The 20,360-nt window shown below is 33.1% G+C and overlaps 1 protein-coding gene across 3 annotated transcripts in view; it reads right to left on the bottom strand.

Moving 5' to 3' along the window:
- The window catches only part of CLVS2 (clavesin 2), a 502,444-nt gene that overhangs the window by 422,035 nt on the left and 60,049 nt on the right, over window positions 1-20,360 (bottom strand). Inside the window, exons 5-6 of one of the 3 annotated variants that reach the window (XM_073893864.1) lie at window positions 20,166-20,290; window positions 1,807-4,179 (exon numbers count right to left, since the gene is read on the bottom strand). In XM_073893864.1, the coding sequence (XP_073749965.1) occupies window positions 20,203-20,290 (88 nt within the window). In that variant the 3' untranslated portion in view covers window positions 1,807-4,179; window positions 20,166-20,202. Of the gene's footprint in view, window positions 1-1,806; window positions 20,291-20,360 lie in introns of those variants that run through there. The other 2 variants (XR_012378554.1, XM_025860820.2) reach the window with 2 other exon arrangements.

The raw sequence follows: 20,360 nt of genomic DNA, 5'->3' as shown, positions 1-20,360 counted from the left end.
TAGGTACTTTTCCAGATGATCTGCTCCTAATACCACTTATCTAGCTATACCCAGAATCAAAGGATTCAGTCTATGTAATTTCTCACTTTCTCAGTCTGGAGAGAGACCATTCAGGAAAAAAATTAAAAATCAACCCAAATTATTTTACTCATCTCATTTATTTTTGCTGCTTTTTCTTTTCAAAACTCCTGTTCTTGTTTGCTCTTGGAAGACTGGTAGATGCCATATGGTTAATATAATCAACAAAGTAAAGATCTGCTTTGATTGTTAGTATTCCCAGAAATCTGTTCAATATCTTTTCTTTTTTCTATGTCATTTTAAGGAGTAATATGGTAGGATCAGACTAATAGAGCCAATATAACAGATTTTCCAAAATTAAAAAACATAAGAGTAAGCATTTAAGTGCTTCTCACGTTCATTCAACAAACCTGTCCTGTGAAGGAAGAGAGCAAGAGACCCTTCCAGTGTCCCCATTTTCTACTCAAAGGAGATCATAATGTATCATAAGCAAGTGTACTTGTTCATGAAGAATAAGTCATCAGAAAGTAGGTTTCTCACATTTTTCTTCTCTTATAAAATGCTTTTGACTAAAAATAAGTCTTTAAAAAACTCTAACACATGTAATACATGCTGCATTTTTTCTCAGTTGTCAGGAACATTAGAAGCCACTTCTGATGATCATTTCCAAGGAGCTTTAGATAATATGTTTCCAATATGAATCTTTTGGAGAATGTTCATTCTTATTTTCAACTTATATTTTTCCTTTAGTTTTTGTCTTTGACATAGAAATAGTGACATTTGCCCTCCCGAAATTTCACATCATTAGTCACTACATTGCATGGAAAGTACTTCAATATACATACATAAATTTGTTTTATAAGATGTTCTGTATATCTTAGATCTTCCTTTTATTGGAATTTTGCTAATATGCCAATAGTGAAAACCACATTGCATTAAATAAACATAACAGAGATGGGGTTCTTTTATTACTACAAAATGACAAAAATCAATTTCAGTAGCAATTAAACAATTCATCTAGTTGTTTGTATTATACATGTTATATATGACATGCCTGATAAACTGTACATTATAGCATATGTTATGTTACAAAATCTCTATTAATTAGAACTCTTTAAAAGCAGAGTATCCTGATTAATTTCTGATAATTTCAAGATATCTTTAAGTAGCAGAAAATTGTAGTAGAAATAACTTTAGCACTAGATAACCACGTTTTAGAAATCCTGCTCCTTCCACTTATTACTCTGAACTCATCTTCACAAAAATCTTTACTTTCATCAAAGTGAAGCATGAGTTAAAAATACCTTCTTTCCACTAAAAATCTACTTGGCACATAATATGTTCTTTTCTTCCATGTTTATTAAGGACATTTAAAAAGTAGATTAAGCTGTGTATTAAATAATAGTTAAGGTAAAGTAATATAATTCTGTCTAGTCTAATTTCATTTTCTGTACTGATGATAATATTGAAAACAAAAATAAACTTGGGACTACAACAAAACAAAAAGCTTCTGCACAGTGAAGGAAGCAATCAACAAAACTAAAAGGCAACCTACAGAATGGGAGAAGATGTTTGCAAATGACATATCTGATAAAGTATTAGTATCCAAAATATATAAAGAACTTATAAAACTAAACACCCAAAAAACAAATAATTCAATTAAATGTGGGCAGAAAACATGAATAAACATTTTTTTCTAAAGAAGGCATACAGATGGCCAACACACACATGAAAACATGTTCAATATCACTTGTCATCAGGGAAATGCAAATCAAAACTACAGTGAGGTATCACCTCACACCTCTCAGGATGGCTAAAATCAACAACACAAGAAACAACAGGTGTCAGCAAGAATGTGGAGAAAGGGGAACCCTTTTGCACTGTTGGTGGGAATGCAAACTGGTGCTGCCACTCTGGAAAACAGTATGGAGGTTCATCAAAAAGTTAAAAATAGAACTATGATTCAGCAATCACACTACTAGGTATTTACCCAAAGGAAAAAAAAAATACTGATTCAAAGGGATACATGCACTCTGATGTTTATAGCAACATTATCTACAATAGCCAAATTACGGAAACTGCCCAGTGTCCACCAGTTGATGAATGGATAAAAAAGAGTTGGTATATATATATATATATATATATATATATATATATATATACACAATGGAATATTACTCAGCCTTAAGAAAGAATGAAATCTTGCCATTTACAACAACATGGATGGAGCTAGACAGTATTATGCTAAGTGAAATAAATCAGAGAAAGAGAAATACCATATGATTCCACTCACATATGGAATTTCAGAAATAAAATGAGCAAAGGGGAAAAAGAAAGAGAGACAGACCAAAAAACAGACTCTTAACTGTAAAGAACAAACGGATGGTTACCAGAAGGGAGATGAGTTAGGGGATTGGTTAAATAGGTGATGGGTATTAAGGAGGGCACTTGTGATGAGCACCAGGTGATGTATGGAAATTTTGAATCACTATATTGTACAGCCAAAACTAATATTGCATTGTGTGCTAACTAACTGGAATCTAAATAAAAACTTAAAAATATATATTGATAGTGAACAGATTAACCAATATTAACATTCATTTGTATTTTGAGACTTTGTCAGAATTTTCAATGTTGCTTAATAATATTCATCTCAAACAGAAAAGCCTTGATGTTCTCTGGCTTCTAGTTCAGTTTCATGACACTGTTGCTATTTCCCAACTCCCCATTCACCCTTGGTAAGTTGCATTCTCCATTGATAGGGCATGAGTTTATAGTGGTAAGAGCACATAAGGATGGTTGGTCTATAAGGCAGGAAACATTGGTCAAAAGCACTGTTTCTTCAAAGGGGGTCTGGAGGACTGGAAAAGGGCTACTACATATAGAAATATAAAAGATAAAAAAGTATTTGGAGCAGAAGAGGCACTGAGTTTATGATTTCCTCTTATAGATGTTCTCCTTTATACTAAGATCAGTTTACAATGATAACAGGGTCAATCTTTCACGAGGACATGCCAATTATAAACCTTTAAGTACCTAAGAGTAGAGTGTCAAAATACAGGAAGTAAAAACTGACAGAACTGAAAGAAGTAATAGAATAGACAATTCAACAATAATCACTGGAGTCTTCAATATTACACTTTCAATAATGAATAAAACAACTAAACAGAAGATCAATCAGGAAATGGAATACACAAACACTAGAAACCCACTATATTTAATTGACATCTTCAGAACACTTCATATTTTATAATGTTTTATCTAAATATAAAAATGGAAAGTTTCCATTGTACAATAATTAACACTAATAGTTAACATTTGCTATGTATATACCAGGCACTATCCTAAGTGTTTTGCATGTTTCTTATTTTTAAGAGTCACAACAATCCTAATAAGTACAATGAAGATTTTAAAAATTATCCTAATGTTTCATAGCTGATGGACGATAAGCAAGGATGTTATAGTGTGAATTATGTCCCCCTACTCCCAATTTTTTATATTGAAACCCTAATCCCCAGGACCAAAGAATGTGACTGCATTTGGAGATAGTGCCTTTCAAGTGGTAATTAGGTGAAAAAGAGGCTCTTAAGGTGAGTTCTAACCCAATCTGACTCCTGTCTTATAAGAGGAGGAAGTTTGGACATGGAGCAACACCAGGGGCATGTGTGCACAAAGGAAAGACCATGTGAGGACACAGCAAGAAGACAGCCACCTGCAAGTCAAGGAGAGAGGCCTCATAAAGAAACAAAACACGCCAACATCTGATCTCGGACTTCTGCCTCCAGAATGGCAAAAAAAATAAATGTGTTGTTTAAGCTATCCAATCTATGGTATTTTGTTAAGGCAGCCTTAGTAAACTAACAAAAAGGGCTTAAACTCAGAGTCTGACCTGAGAGACCACAATGCTAACCACTACTCTAGAGTATCGTGGCTTACATGGTTATTTTTCTTTGTTCCCAATTTCTAAATATGTATATGTTAGTCTAATCTATACATATTATTAATAGTTGTTTTGAACCTTTTTCTCCAAATAATTGTAGAGAGCTATTTAGGAATAAAAGTCACCTTAGATTCTGAGTAACTTCAGAAACTTCAGGTTTCATGTTGGTTCACAAATGATGAATCTTATAAGAAAATGCCCTTGATTCTGGATCACCCATTCTGAAAGGTATAAAATGATTTTGTTAAAAACTGTTTTAAAGACTATTTGGAGCTTTCTGAGCACTAAAAAATTTAGAGATAGAAAGAATCCCACTTGATATCTTGGTTACCATAACATTTCCTCTAATAATCTTGCAAGGATTTCGTCTTTGCTATATGATTATTTAAAGAGAAGGAATCCAAGGGAAATGACTGCTCGTTGAACACTTTCTGTGTATCCATGACCTCAGAAAATCCTGCCAAGCATTATGGAAGAGTGCATAGGCAGCAGGTAAAATCTGAGAGCTTTTTGCCTAGGCTAATACATAAATTATCTGCAAGAGAAAAATAAATGACAAAACAATTGTTATTATAAGAAAATTTACTGTCACTTCCAACCAATATGGAATACCTTACTTAATGTACATCAATAATGTCTAGAACATTTATTATTAGATTAGTACTTAGCTTCCTATGCCCATAATATTTTCTTTTCTTTCTTTAATTTGTAATATTGGAACACATTGCATTGAAGCACACGTCAAAAGTGTTAATGATAAAAAAAAAATATCACAAAGGGAATAAACACCAGGGGTAAAGTTCCTACAATTTACATTTCTTTGAAACTTAGATTAGGCTTTTATTCCAATGATCTTATTCTGTTAAAGTTCAAAGTTCTTAAAATGGCAATCAATTTAAAAAACTCTTTGTACTATTGATTTGTAAATACTCTGGCAATTCCCCCCTCTAGAGAACAAATAGAAATGCCATATTAAAAAAACTATTTAAATAATGTTAAATTGGCAATAAAATAAGGGAAATCCTCAGATGATAAATACAAGACAGGTGTGAGAATCCAAGGAAGGATATCAAAGACTGATGACAGAGATTACTTAAAAATAAAAATATCTTTCAAAGATTGATGATAACCATTGACTTGGGATCTTTTACAAACCCTATTTCACCAAAGATTTTGGTTTGAATAGTTACTGAAGGTACAGTAAATAAATAAGGGGGCCCTTACAAGGCTGGAGCATTTGAAACACAGAACAATGAATGAAGGCAGGACTACCTAAGACTGTTAGACACCTGATGCGGGAGAACAATATTTGATCTCCATCATTCACTACATGGAATCATCAATTCCACTGAAGTCAAGGATTAAATGTCAAAGGCAAACATGTAAAACATTTTGAAAAAAAAAAGAGGAAAAAAATCATTTCCTATAGGAAAAAATCCATAGCTTTAACAATTTTTATTACAAAATAGGAAAGATTAATAGTTTAAAACCCAAATTAAAAATTTATACTAAATAGACAAGATTCACAAAATTTAACACAAAGGACAAGGCAAATAAAAAAAAGAATATAGTGAAATTAATAAAACAGGAAGCAAAGGTACAATAGAGTTTCAACTGAGGTACATAAACTCATAAAGCTATATAAAGAAGTTTTATTACAGTGTTAATAAAGACATATATGAATAATCTGAGGAGTAGAAAGGGGAGATGAATACAAGCACTGCATATGTATGTTAAAAAGTAGAGATTATTATAAAATCTATGCAAATCAATTTGAAAACTTCATTGAAAATGGTCAAATGCCTAGAAAAAGAAATACAGTAACTGAAACTGACTCAACTATAAACTGGAAACTTCCATAGTCCTAAAATCATTGAGGATATAGGATTAAGAGTTTAAATATTTACATGAGGAAAATACTAGTCCCAAATCATTTTGACTAAATTCTGCCAGACATTCAAATAAGAGATAACCCAGTATTACAGAACTATTTGCAAAATGATGTTTTTCAGAGATGTACACATAAATGGTAAATTATAGAGAAAGTAAAATTAATAGTCAACATAATTTGAGATAGTTACCTTTAAGCATAAATCAGAGGGCATCATGTAGAGACATAAAGGAGGATTTAAACTATTGGTAATGGTCTTTATCTTAGGCTGAGTGGTTGGCACATGGGTGCTCCTTCTGTATGTATACTGTACTACAAACTTCTTAACTACCAGTAATGTCAAAATGCTTTAAGACAATAAAAAATTCTTAAGGTTTTTTTATTTGATTTTTCAATAAATAATACATTCACAAAATTCAACAATAAAAAAATGTAGAAAGCTGAAAAATGAAAATTTCCTTCTCGACCTTGTCTTAATCTAACCAATTTCCACCTCTCCCAACATACAACAAATGTTATTAATCCCTTAGGCTCTTCTACATTTCCTTAACATACAAATATGAATATTTTATTTCCACCCCACTTTTTTACATTAACCGTAACATATTCTTTACAATATTCTGTCCCTCGCTGTTTTTCTCAACAATATATTTAGAGATCTATTTCAGCACATAAAGTGTTTTGTCATTTTTTTAGATTTGTATAGTGTTCTTGTTTATTTAAGCAGATTATATCAGATCTGCATATATCCATGGATATACCATATATTTTTAAGTTTTTTCTTCCCAAATATTTTTCCCTGTAAACAATTATTCTATAAATATCTTTGGAAATATTTATCCTTGGAAATATATTTGAATATATCCTCTGAACTATTTCTCATGTGTGCAAGTATGTCTGAAGGATAAATTCCCAAAAGAGTGGCTGGATCAAAGTATAGTCCCATTTGTAATTTTGATAAATATTGCCAAATTGCAATCCTTCCTAAAAGCAATATAAGGAGAGCTTATTTCTTCATAGCTTCCTTGAGAAAGAGTATGTTATCAGACTACTCCACAGTTTGAATTTCTATTTCTCTCATTTTGAGTACGGCATAGCATTTTTTCATATTTTTAAAGATACTATATTTTCTTTTCTGTAAAACCATCTGTTCATATCAACTGTCCATTTTTCTATTGGGTTTTTCCTTTTCTTATCAATTTCTAGAAACCTCTTACTATAATAGAAAGCTTGACTCTCTGTCTGTGACATAAGTTGAAAATTTTCCCAGTTTCTCATTTGCCTTTTGACTTTGCTTAAGATTTTTTTCCATACAAAAATATTTGAATTTCATTTTTTCATTTAGTCAAATGTATTTTTTTTAACTTTTTGGAATTTGAATCATAGTATAAAGGTCTCTATTCCAAGATTATCAAAGCTTTCTTTCATGCTTTCTACCTATACCTCTGTGGTTCCCTTTTTTTAATTTGAAATTTTTAATATATTTGAAATGATATACGATATGATGTATGGAGCTATGTTGTTTTTAATCATAATTTCTTTTCCCAAAGAGAAATCATATCTAAAATAGATCACTCTCAACTTGGAATACAATAGTATCATAAGTACATCTTTTTAAAATGCTTTATTTTAAAAGAGCATGACTCTGTGTATCATTTATATTCTCAGTGTGCATCTAATGTGCATCTAATACAATGTCTTCACACATTATTTTAAAAGTCATAAAAAAGCAGTCAAAAAGTCACATAAAATGATAGTGGCCAAGTAATTCCAAAGCCACGCTTTCCAAACTCAACAATAGCAATGCTGAAGTAATCTCCAGTAAAATCTGATGCAGAGCCTTTTTGCTCCCTTTTAGTGAACTGACTTAAATATGTTTATGCTTACATTAGCCAATTTATTAAGATCCACACTTGTCTCCATTTTTTTAAGGATTTCAGAAAATCCAATCTGTTAAATACTCCAGTCCACAAAATTCCTGTAGTAAGTCCTATGAGAACTGCACATCAAAAATAAATACAGTAGGGGAAACACCTGAATCGACTCATGGGAAGTTCTCTCAGACAGTGACCACAGCTCTCCTATGTATCTGCACAGTGGTGTGGCAGCCATCATGGAAGTAACATTCTGACCTACTTGCCTTAACTTACTGACAAATGTAGAGAAGATGGTCAAGAGCTAGATGGAGTAGCTGTGCTGAGATGCTTCACATCCCATTTTCTTCTTGAAATCAAGGAACACATGATTCTAAACACGATAGATGGCTTTACTAAATGACTATTTCATTTAGAGATAAGCCTGATAAAGTTTCATCTTCCTGTAGAACGGGGCTTATCCTGAAGCTATTGATTGCTAAGATCCTGAAAGGCTGGGAATAGTGGATATATACAGTCTGTCTCTAATTTGAAAATCCCTGAGTACTGCCCTCTTTGAATGAGTAGATTTCACCTCATGCAATACTGGTGGATAATCCCAAGCAATGGAGAAAATGAAACAGGTTCATATGCAGGCAGAATAGAGTTAAATAGGAAAAGGGTAAGGAGAACAAGGGGAAAATTATTAAAAGCAACAACAATATCACTGGACTGGTTGAGCCTTGGTTCTACCCTCAATTTGTTATATGACCTCTAGCAAGACAGACTATTTATAGGTCTCCATTTATATACTAATAAAATAAGCAATTTGGATTATCTAATCTCTAAAAGATCTTCCAGTAGTGGCATCTATTATTCTTGAGGAATGTAAGAACAGAGGTAGTTTTTGGTTGAGGTGAGGGGGCTATACCTGAGGGATAATAATAAAACTTCTCTTGCTTTTTTTTTACTGAAGTGTTAATAAAAATCTGTCAGTCTCCATTAATCAAATATATTTATAATTAGTACATATTCTCATAATTATTGCAAGTTAAAATATTTTTAGGTTTTTGTTTGTCTTGAAGTATAGTTTCCTTTACTTCTCTTGAGAAAAGTTTGTTAAAACATGTTTGTAATGCCCATTAAATGACAAAAGGGCAATTGTGGCAAAATAAGGTTTAAAATTCTTTGTTCTAGAAGAATGCTTTCAATTACCCTTTAATAAATAAATTGTGTAAAAAATCACTATTTTTTTCTAAGACCAGCTAAAATCTTCAGTATATAATCAATGAGGGAAATAAATTTATAGAGATTTTATAAACAAATAAGTTCACAAAAGTAGGCCATCTGAAGGGTGTCTATATCTTCCTGCTTCTAGAATCAAGATGTTTGATTATGACCATAATAAATTATGTCTTTTCTTCATAAATGTAATGAGCCAGTTGTTGATGTTCTTAAATATTTTTATAAAAGTCAGTATGTGAAATAACTCTGTTTTTCTGTGTATTGATTAACATGCCATCTAGGCTGCCCTAACATATACACTTTCCTTTAGTGATTTTCTATATAAACAGAAATAGAGAAGCTCCTCATTTCCTTAAGATGGAAGTCATTTGCTGTTTTTTTGCTATATTTCATAAGAGAAACTTTTATTTACTCATGGCTCCTCCTAGATGAATTATAATCAATATTCATGGTGTCTTCTACTCTACCCATATTTTGAACCTTTCCCATGATGAGTTTCTCTAAGTATTTTATAATATGACTTTGCTTTTTAAAAAGCAAAACTTCTCATTAAGTTTCACATACCAGGATTACCAAAAGTAATCCTTTTAATACTACCTAAATTAGTACCTTTGGAACTACAATGGTCAGAGCTTCCTTTAACTGTGGTACATAGAATATACCCAAACCTATCCAGAAAAACAATGGGTTTGTGGTTCTCTGTGGATAAGGGAAAATAACAGATGAAATGGAAAGATTAAATTGTATCAGAATTTGCTGATCTTTGGGTCCTCGTTGTCTTATTTTCTGATGAAAATCAATGTTTGTTTTTCAGTTATAATGAGTTAGAGCAGTAAGGAATCTACCTTAAAAGGGAAAAAATTGCACAGGAGCTGCCACCTCTGGACCACCCTGAAAGGCAGACTGTGAGCTGCATTACCCCTGAGTGTCAACAGCCTTACCCCCAGCCCCAGAAGAAGGAAGGAACTAAAAAACTCTAATAGTTATCCCCAAAACAGCATGGATACGAGAATATGATATTGCATTTTTCCATGAAAAGGAAGGGGCCAGGTATCAAAACTGAACTCACACTGTTGATACAATTATTGCCCCATTTCACAGATGAGGAAACAGAGTGCCAGCAGTCACACAAAGTAAGCTAGGCAAGTTTTCATCACATTGAAAACACCACGTGACAGTATATAACTTTGCTTATCTGCTGTTTATATGTCTTCTCCACTAGAATATGACTTTCAAAAGAGCAGGGGCTTTGTTTTACTGCATATCCCTGGAACTTAGAACAGTATCTGTAGCAGGACAAGTGCTCAATAAATATTTGTTAATGTTGAAATGAAATAAACTGAAATCATCATTCAATCCACTCCACTGCTTCAAGGGGTAGACTTTATAATTGACACTGGCTTGTATCTCCATCTTGTCATTCTAGAAGTCAAGAAGTGACTTTATAGTGATTTGAAGTTATACCAGTTTTATCAAACACATTGGATCAAATCAACAATAAATCAAAATGACATTACAATATGCCCACACGTGTTTAAAATCCATCTGAAAGGGGCGCCTGTGTGGCTCAGTCATTAGGCTTCTGTCTTTGGCTCAGGTCATGATCCCAAGTCCTGGGATCAAGCCTTGCATTGAGCTCCCTTCTCAGCGGAAAGCCTGCTTCTCCCTCTCCCACTCCACCCTGCTTGTGTTTCCTCTCTTGCTGTCTCTCTGTCAAATAAATAAATAAAATCTTTAAAAAAAATCCATTTGAAAGCATTATATACTTCCAAATACTAACACCAATGTCATGTCTCCATATTTTAATGACAAATTTATTCATAGCTATTTAATATGATATATTTTCTAAATTTACAGAAATTTAGTTTTTGATAAAAAGATTGAAAGGGATATATGCACATTCACATTTTTGAATCCAAAATTTCATTTAGTGACATTTTATTTAACAGAACTTCATTCATCCTCAGAGATCAAGAGGGACATGAAATAACCTCGACGTGAAGTGGAACATTAATACTATGGTTTTAAGAATATAATAGAGGACTTGTAAAATTCCTAAATCCATTTAAAAGTGGATAGAATTAATAAAATTTACCAATGAATATATTCTTATGATTCAATCATAAAAATAATGCATTAAAAAAACAACAAAATTTGGTAGAAGATGACATGAACTACAGTATCTTCCACGCACTGTGTGTGCTTGAACTTGAACTCTTTATTTCTGAAGTGATACTAAACACATACTTGAAGATTGGCAAAAAAGGATGTCACAGAAGCAAATGCCTTCTACCGTCCAGATGGCTAAAGATCAAAAAGTAAGAAACACAAGAAAATTCTGCCTTTTTCCCGAACATGGGCCATTTAGTCTCTTCTCTATAGAAGTTTTTCCAAATTACCCATTAACCCTGACTGCCATATATTTATGTAATTGGCAAGAAACATAATCTACATTGATTACCGATATGCTACACAGTACCCATTATAAAGCCACTAAAAGACTGATTGTCTTCTGAAAATATTTTCAAACGTCTATTCTTATTCTTCAGGTTCCTTCTTCAATTTCACCTTTAACACCACACTTATTTTTAGTATCTTCTTAATAGAAGACCTGGTAGGAGATGGTAAAACTGGAAGCTTGAATTATTATAATGTAGAGAAAGGCACACAGGGTCGTGGAGGGAAGGGAATAACATAGGTTTGGTAAGAATGAGAAGATAAACTGCAAAGGATAAAAATCAGCAACCCATCACACCAAGATCAAATATCTAAGATATTTGGTTACTAAAATTATGAAGCAGTCAGTCCTAATTGTAGGGGGAAAAAGTATGGGGATAGTCAAGGAAAATAAATGTGATTGTAAGGTTCAGAAAATAATAGCTGCTATTAAAATGCAGAGGAGAAGGGAGAGAACCAGTTGGAATAGATGAACATGAGCAGTCCCTGTCATGTTGGTAACAGAACTATAAACCTCCAAAGTAAAAAAATATACAAAGATATCAAATATAAAATGCAACTGATACGACTTCTGTTAAAGTGTTCCCAGACGAAATGGTTGGAATATATATTTCTAAGATCATGGGAAGATTTTAGAAACACCAAAAAACTTCATTTATGTTGTAATTGTTTCAGAGAAGAAGTGATCATAATTTCTTTTTCCTCTCCTCTTCTTTCTCCTTTCCAGCTAAGGTAACTATCTTGGCATTTTCCCTTACTCTGGTTTCCAATATTGGAAGAGTTATAGTCTTTCAACTTCCTGCAGATTTTAAATTGGAACTAACTAGGATAATCAACAAAGAACAATTTACTATGGTTTTGAGCTCACAATGACTTTTCATCTGAGCTATCTTGTAGTCTCTCCAAAAGTAAGGGTAAGCCATGCATATTATAGATAAAGGGTCCGATGATGTTAGAGTAACTTCCAAAGACCAAGCTCAAACACTAATATAAAACTTGGGCCCTGGGGTAGAGACCAGATTTGAGGGAGAGTGGGATATAATTATTGGTTCATGTTTCCATCATCATCAGGGAGGGGAAAACTTCCCCTTTGAAGATGAATAACAAAATTGTTTCTTATTAAGGAAAAAAAGTGGCGTCTGGGTGGCTCTGTCCTTAAGCGTCTGTCTTCAGTACAGGTCATGATCCCTGGGTTCTGGGATGGAGCCCTGCATCGGACTCCCTGCTCGGCAGAGAGCCTGCTTCTCCCTCTCCCACTCCCCCTGCTTGTGTTCCCTCTCTCGCTGTGTCTCTCTCTGTCAAATAAATTTAAAACAAAAAACAAAAAACCACCTCTCCTTAAGTGCATACTACTGGCTACTACATAACACAGCATGCTGAAACAAATGAAGATCTTCATGCAATCTTTTTGGATTTGCTACTAAATTCCAGGCACTATTAAGGCACCAGTAATGCAACAGTAAACAAGACAGACAAAATTCCTGCTTGTGTGTTCATATTCTATTAGGAAAAAGTGTAAAATAAACAAAACATATAAGCTATATGGCATATTAGAAGGTGATAAAAGCTATGGGGAAGAAATAGAGCAGAAAGGGGAAGTATGAAGAACCATAGGGCCTTGTAATTTTAAATAGGAAAATTTAAAGAGTTCTCTCTAAGAAGGTGACATTTTAGCAAAGATGAAAGAAATGAGGGAATAAACTATGTGGATATGGGAGATGGAAAGAGGCAGAAGGAACAAAAATGCAAAGGTTCTGAGCTAGAGGAAAGGTTGGCAAACTCTTGGCACAGCAAGGATGACAATTTGGCAAGAGAATAAAGAGTAGAAGAAACATTCTTAAGAAATCTCTAAAAAAAGCCAAGGTCAGGGTGAGAGGGTATATTATGTAGAACTTTAGAAGCAAGAAATTAAAGTATTTAACAATCACTTTTGCATCATACAGGTGAAAAGCCCAACCCAATCAGAAAATATGCTATTCTGCTCTGCCGGCGCTTACAGACTTCCTATCAACCCTCCTCATTCTGTACTATAAGGACATTGGTTTTTATTCCAGCAGGCTTTGAGAAGAGGGACCTGATCTGAGCTCACTCTTGCTAATGTGTTATAAATCCACTCTAGCAGCCAAGGACAGAAGCAAAGAGATTAGTTTTTGGATTATTAAAATATTCCAGGTGGAAAATGTTGAAGTCTTGGAACAGGGTAATGATGTCATGGTTAGAGAAGTGGTCAGAGTGTGGATATTACATTTTGAAGGAGATCCCACAGTATGAGTTGGCTGATTTTGGATGTGGTTTTTGAGAGAGAGAGAGAGAGAGAGGAAAGAGGATGATTGGAAAGTTTTGAGCCCCGGAGCCCGGAAGGTTGAGTTGACTTAGGGAGATGGAAAGGTTAAAGGAGAAGCATTTTCAGGGTTAAAGAAGGCAAGTTTGGTTTTTTGTAAGGGTTATGTTCATTAGTCATCCACAGAGCAATGTTTAGACACATGAATTCAAAGGAAAGATATTACTGGTCTTCTCCATGAATGGCAGATCCAAAAAAAATTCATAATTTTCCAGCACTAAAATCTTATATATTTTTGAAAAAATTTTGGGTAAAAATTTATAAATCAATAAGCAAGCATTCAATCCTATGCAAGTGAGTGAATTATGTTTATATGTGTATAATGTCACATTTTTTCTTAAAAGGCAACAAAGTGTTTATGGTTTCTGTCTGATAATTTTTATGATTCCTGTTAGACAAAAAAGGGGAAGAAGAGAGCATAGTCATTTTTATTTTCCGAGAGAAGTGATATTCAGAGACAGGGTTTCTGATGTTGTTGCAGTGTGAGGATAGAATACACATCAGAGCCCTGACCATCATGTCCTCATGGACTCTTTTTATTGGCCAAGTATTTAACTCTTGACATCAGAAATCCTTGAATTTTGAAATCATTTTCTGCATGTACACTTTAATACACTTTAATGCACTTTTTAGTGAGGAGTGAATTCCATATCTCTGGCTTTTTATACATGCTCTGATTGTCCTGGGTTTATTCCCACTCAACATGCTTCTTCAGTAGCTACTAGAAACATAGCCTCCTCCTGACATGGTTTCACAAAGAGGCGGCAATAATTATTCTTGATAACCTCAAAAGCCGTATACAGGGAAGTCATCTGCATTCGAGCCAGAGAAAGTCATAAAGTCTACCAAAGGGGTTCTAGGTAAATGTCTCTTTTCCCTCATTAGATGACTTTTCATCTACAGGTAAGTTAAATGAAGGAAACTCACAGAAGATACAAATGTATCTTCTTAATCATGTTTTTCAAATCAGGCTGAATAATTTTATTTTATTTAACATTTTGAAATGGGGTATTTTAATAGAATTTATTTAAATCAATGCTTTTTTATAATTTTGAATTTATGTCTAATGCCATAACTTTATATTATTTTTTTAATGCCACTCCACACAAAGAGTGAAATGTTATTTACTGATCATTCCCATTGCTATATGCAACTTAAACATTGATTTACTTCTTCATTCAAACTATCCTTTGAAATCTTGTCTAAAAGTCATACAATATTAAAAATGACATTTTGATTGAATGAATTCCTTTTCCCCTGTAAGCTCCAAACATAGAAGTGTCAGAAAAATCTCAGATATTCTAACCTAAATAGCTCACTAAAATTTCTTTAAAAAATGAAGTTATTGTTCATTTTTAGATCACATTTTAGAAATTTACATTTTACAGGTGCAACAGATCCAATACTACCAAATTCAGCATTCCCCATGTGCAAACTGAATGCTTTCTTAAAAGTAGAAATGTATGCTTATTCAAAAATTATATTATGCCAGTTATATTATTGTATTGGAATAAATAGCTCCCTCAAATAGTAAACAGTGTGCTTAGTATTCTTATCAAGGACTTGTATAATTACCACTTAGACATCTTGTTTTTTTTTTCTGAACAGTTTTGAAAACAAAAACTACTTGGTTTTGGAATTTTATTTATCTTTTAAATAAGTTGAAAACTGAACACTGAAATAAAACAATGCTTTGAATCTCTGTTGTATGTAAACCAGCTTTCACCTGTTGCAATTTTTTAAAATTATTGAGGATTGGTTCACTCTTAAAAGTTCCATTAACATTTATTTTGATTTCATCTAGGTCCCTCTCATCCACCAAAAAAATTATTTTGACAGAATAAATGCATTGATATTGATATCATTAAGGACACAAATATTTGTATTGAAACTTGAACTAAGTCTAATACTGACCAAACAACCTTCTTCATTTTAACAATGTCCACTATCTACTATAAAAGTGCATAATCTATGCTTATTTTTTTGTTTTAATTTCAACAGTATCATTTGCATCCTCCATCTTTGAAAAATAGTACAATTTGGCTATTTCAATCCACAGAATTGCTCTTGTACATTTTTTCTCCACAATCCAAAGGAATAAATTTCCATACTCATCACAGAATAGACTTCATAACAGTATCTCCATGTGTGAGGTTAACCTATGGATATTTATCAAATTAAAACTTGAATTTGTGAAAAATTATGTTCTCTAAGCCATTAAGGTCATGATATAATAATGTTTCAAAGTCAAGCCTCCTTTTGTATTCTTACTTATTTGTCACCTTTCAAATAGTAAGTAGTGCTAAATAGTTCCAACTGCATATTGAAAATCAGTTTTTTTTCAACTAAAACAAAGAAGAAAACAAATCCTCTTCACTGCTGTAGATAATCTTACATCCTGAATATTTAGCCAATCTTCTACTTTTGTGCCAATATATTTTATACAACTTGCTGATTCTTACATGATCTAATGGCCTCATAAATTTAAAATGCACCACTATTTTTAGGCCATATATCTATATAGCATATTTAAATGGAATATAGGCCTATGAGCTTTGTGATGTAAAAAATACGGATACTGTATCTGAAAATTCAAATATTATGCCAGAGCTCTGCTCTTTTTATTTTGTGTGTTGATAATCATTCTAAAAAGTCCTCATGGCTGATGGCAACTTTTCAAGTAACCATTAATAAATACACACAAAATAACCAAAAAAGGTATTAACCAGACCAGTTAGACATTTAGATAAAACAACAGAAGAGTACATAGCCTCACAGCAGGTTTTCTTGATAGAATTTCTCTAAAGGACCACAGACATATCTATAAACCTTTAAGTTGTTTGGAGAAGAAAAGGAAGTCGGTTTCTGAAGATACACTGCCATGGCTCTAAGGGTTTCTTTTTGTGAGTGATAAACATGTTCCCCGAGGTCTAAAACAGTGCATTTTCTTGATGCATCAGAGGGACCTCCGCTCCCTCAGGAATATTACAGAAACTTCAAATGTTTAATTTAACAATGTGACCCAGTTAACAATGTTAAAGAGAACCTAGCTGCTTGGCTTTCCTGCTTATGAATGTATGAATTTTCAGTCCTGTCAAGTAAACAAGCTTTCTCTGTGAAAAGACTTAAGGAATGTCTGCCTATACTACGCAAACTATTATTGAAATAAAAGAGATCATGTATGCCCACTTCAAAAACTTCCTTGCAAACACCTGTATATTGTTTTAGCATAATGCCAGATTTATAAATGTGTTCAAGTTATGGTATTGAACTGACACAATAAAGACTTAATGCTGTACGGGAATGTTCAAAGCAAGGCCTTAACTACCCTTCTTCAAATGATACTCATATTTCACTCTTATGATTTGGATGCATGTATTTACTTTTCTGAAGAGACTACAAATAGAATCCATATTCTAGCATCACTGCTTTATCTCATTCTTAAAGAGGCACTTCTTCAATTTTCTTAGAGTGTATTTTCACGACAATCTCTTCCTTTTAAGATATCAAGCAAAAATGTGTGCAAATATCACTGACAATAAAAGGAAAGTTATTTATTTTTAAACCAGCTTTGGAAGCAGCTGCCCCTGAAACAATGGAAGAAAAAAAGGATATAAGAAAGAGCAGAACAGGCAGGGTGAGAGAAGCAGGAACTACTGGTCTGTTCTAAATCAAATGTGGTAATCCTTTGATGTCTACATGTTTTCGGTAACAAGACAGCTGCAAAAGGAAAGCATAGATCTCAAAATAGGCAAATTCATTAGGGCAAACAGCCATGTGCGTGCACGCATACGTATGCACAAAAGAGAAAGTGAAAGAGAGCACTATCACAATTAAATTGACATATAGGAGTGCTTGTTTACTAAGTTATGTGACAATAGACATAGCTACATAACAGGAAATTACATTAGGGAAAAAAAATCCCTAAATGGTGCTAGTTAGCTGATGGTGAAAGGAAGATTTATAAAATTGACCAAATATCCTTTGACTAAGTAGCTCCAAAAACATTCCTGGACAATTGAGCTAGATTGAGCTCACAGATTGAGCTAGATAAAGCAATTTCAAAAGGCATCATTGTTGTAATTTGTTCATTCATTTAAAAATATTTTACACAATGCAGCCAACTCTCAATTGCTCATTTGAAGAGCAGACGCACAGCAATAGGATGCAAAGTTTCCAAATGTTGGGTAAGGGAGATAGTGGGAATCATACTTATAATTAGATAGGTATACACATACAATATGCCCCTCTAGTTATTTTTATATATGACACTAGCCTTATGAGAGGGAAAGAAGCTGGCTATGCTGGTTGACATCTGAAGCCGGTAGAATTCTAAAAATTGGCAATAAATGGTGTATATCAAGAGAAACACATGAGAATGAAAAGTTGACCATCCTTCTGTACATTGTTTCTGTTTTATCTTAATGCATCATATTGCCTAACACTTGCTTCTATAGTATATAAAGTCCAAGACTATCAAATATATGTCAGGTAGGCCAAAATATAAGAATCCTGTGGTTAGGGTTCTTACAAAGGTAAGAGTTGCTGTAGCTTTTTATCCCCAATTCATGCCAATGTCTATAATATTTATGGGTAGAGCAGAGGGCCTGACAGTTATTCTTCCAGACTTGATTTGAGGTTGGCATTTTTAAGGTATATTTCAATCATATTATTTATGTATATTTATGTATTTTTACAAACACTGGTAGTCTGTTCGTGATACTGCAGATTGGTGTACTGCTCTTGATATTAAGAGTTTTGGTATAGAATTGTAAGTGGAATTTTTGAAGCTTTTGGCTAAAAAGTATATAAAGCCTGTTACATGCCTTTATTTCTGTTGGTTTCCGAGAGTTCCTTGAGATATTTTTCTTTCAAAAGAATATTTTAGTGGTAAATTTTCAATCTCAAAAATTACCACTCTGAAAAGGTGGTAAAAATCTTGCTTTTTCACACTGGAATTTGAAATTTAAAGTAAGATTTTTAAAATGTGCTATAATTGCAGAATTTTTATGAAATGAAAACTAACATAAGGATTCCACATCTAGATTTAAACTATAACATGCTATCTCAGATGCCCTCAGATGCTTTCACTATGTCTTATGGATGCAATATGTTCTTTCAATCTTTTCTGAAAAGAAAATCTGACTTATAGGATCATTAAGATAATTACCTTGAATTTGTGAGAAATTATATTACTCTTGGTCACCTGATACTGCCTACATTATGTTGAGACTTGTTGTTTTGTGAAGGAAAAATATATTTCACTAAAATGACACAGATTCAAGATTGCATTACAAATTAAATTAGAATTCCCTTAAAACAGGTTCACTGAAAGTCTGTTTTACTATACCTCATCTTCCTTAAATTTAGTGGAAGTAGTTTTCCAGAGTTAGCATCTCATGTAATTATTTATAACATCTCTAAGACCATTGAGTATGTATGATTTATTTTATAAGCCTGTCACATCAAGGATTTATTAGAACTCAATAAAAATATATATGTGCATGTGAATATATATATATATATATATATATATATATATATTTCCAACCAGTGCACAAGAATTAGAAATTAGCCCCTTATCTGTACATGGCAACTTTTATGTCCAAAGTTAGTTGTCAAAACACTATTCACGTATGAGTTCTCTTTCTCTTGGTCAAAGAGTTTTGGGGGGACAATGTTCTTAAAGTACATCAGACATGGATACAATAGGATCTCAAATAAAAGACACATTATGAAGACAGCAGTTTAAAAAAAATCCACTCTCTTAGAATTCTACATCTTAATTTGGGGAACATATCATTTCACAAGACTCCAGGAATTAAACAACATAGAAGAGTTCAAGTGTTTAGTTTACCAGCTCTTCTGCCATTCCTTGTCTCCAAAATTCAAGGCCAATGATAGTCACTAGGACACATTTTCTGTGAAATGAAAATTACTAGACAGGAAATACATTTATCATACTAATTTCCTAGAATCATCTAGTTACCTGTGCCCATTAAAAGTACATTGGAATATGACAATTTCAGAGAAAAACATTGAAACAATCACTATGAGAGCTAAAATATGGCTTCATAGGAAACAGGGCTACATTAAATTAGCTTCCATCGTGTATGTGTCTTTTCTGTTTTTTGTTATAGTTCATATCACTGGCATGGACTCATGAGCCAAACTTCTCCAATTTCAGTTACTACCAAAGTTTACAAACTTGATGTGAAGATTAGATTATATTTACAAAGAACTTGGCACTTACAGAATAAATTATTGACTTTTTTCTTTAACTCCAGACCAGGGCACCCATGGTTCAAGCAAATGGGAAACCCAGTGCCTTATTATATATTATGCTACATTAACATGAATAAATAAGTTTCCAGCTGGTCATTCCTCCACAGTGCTGTCCCTGTTGCTGAAAACAAGTACCTTCCATTTCTAATCCATGGGGAGTGCAGAGAAGTTATCAGTCCAGAGATAGTAAAGGTTGCATGTTTTCTTCCTCATTTTTATCCATGCGTTTTAATACTGTAGGATCCACTACCGATTGGGATCTGGAAATGATAAGGCCAGTGTCAGTTAGTTATTACCAAATAATTACGTTCCTTTCTCTGTCTATTGTCC

The sequence above is a fragment of the Callorhinus ursinus genome, unplaced genomic scaffold (assembly GCF_003265705.2).
Source record: "Callorhinus ursinus isolate GAN/ISIS: 27379988/994484 unplaced genomic scaffold, GSC_fseal_2.0 scaffold6, whole genome shotgun sequence".
Classification (NCBI taxonomy): domain Eukaryota; kingdom Metazoa; phylum Chordata; class Mammalia; order Carnivora; family Otariidae; genus Callorhinus; species Callorhinus ursinus.
The sequence above is the reverse complement of the archived record's forward strand: the minus strand, read 5'-3'. Positions and strand labels throughout refer to the sequence as shown.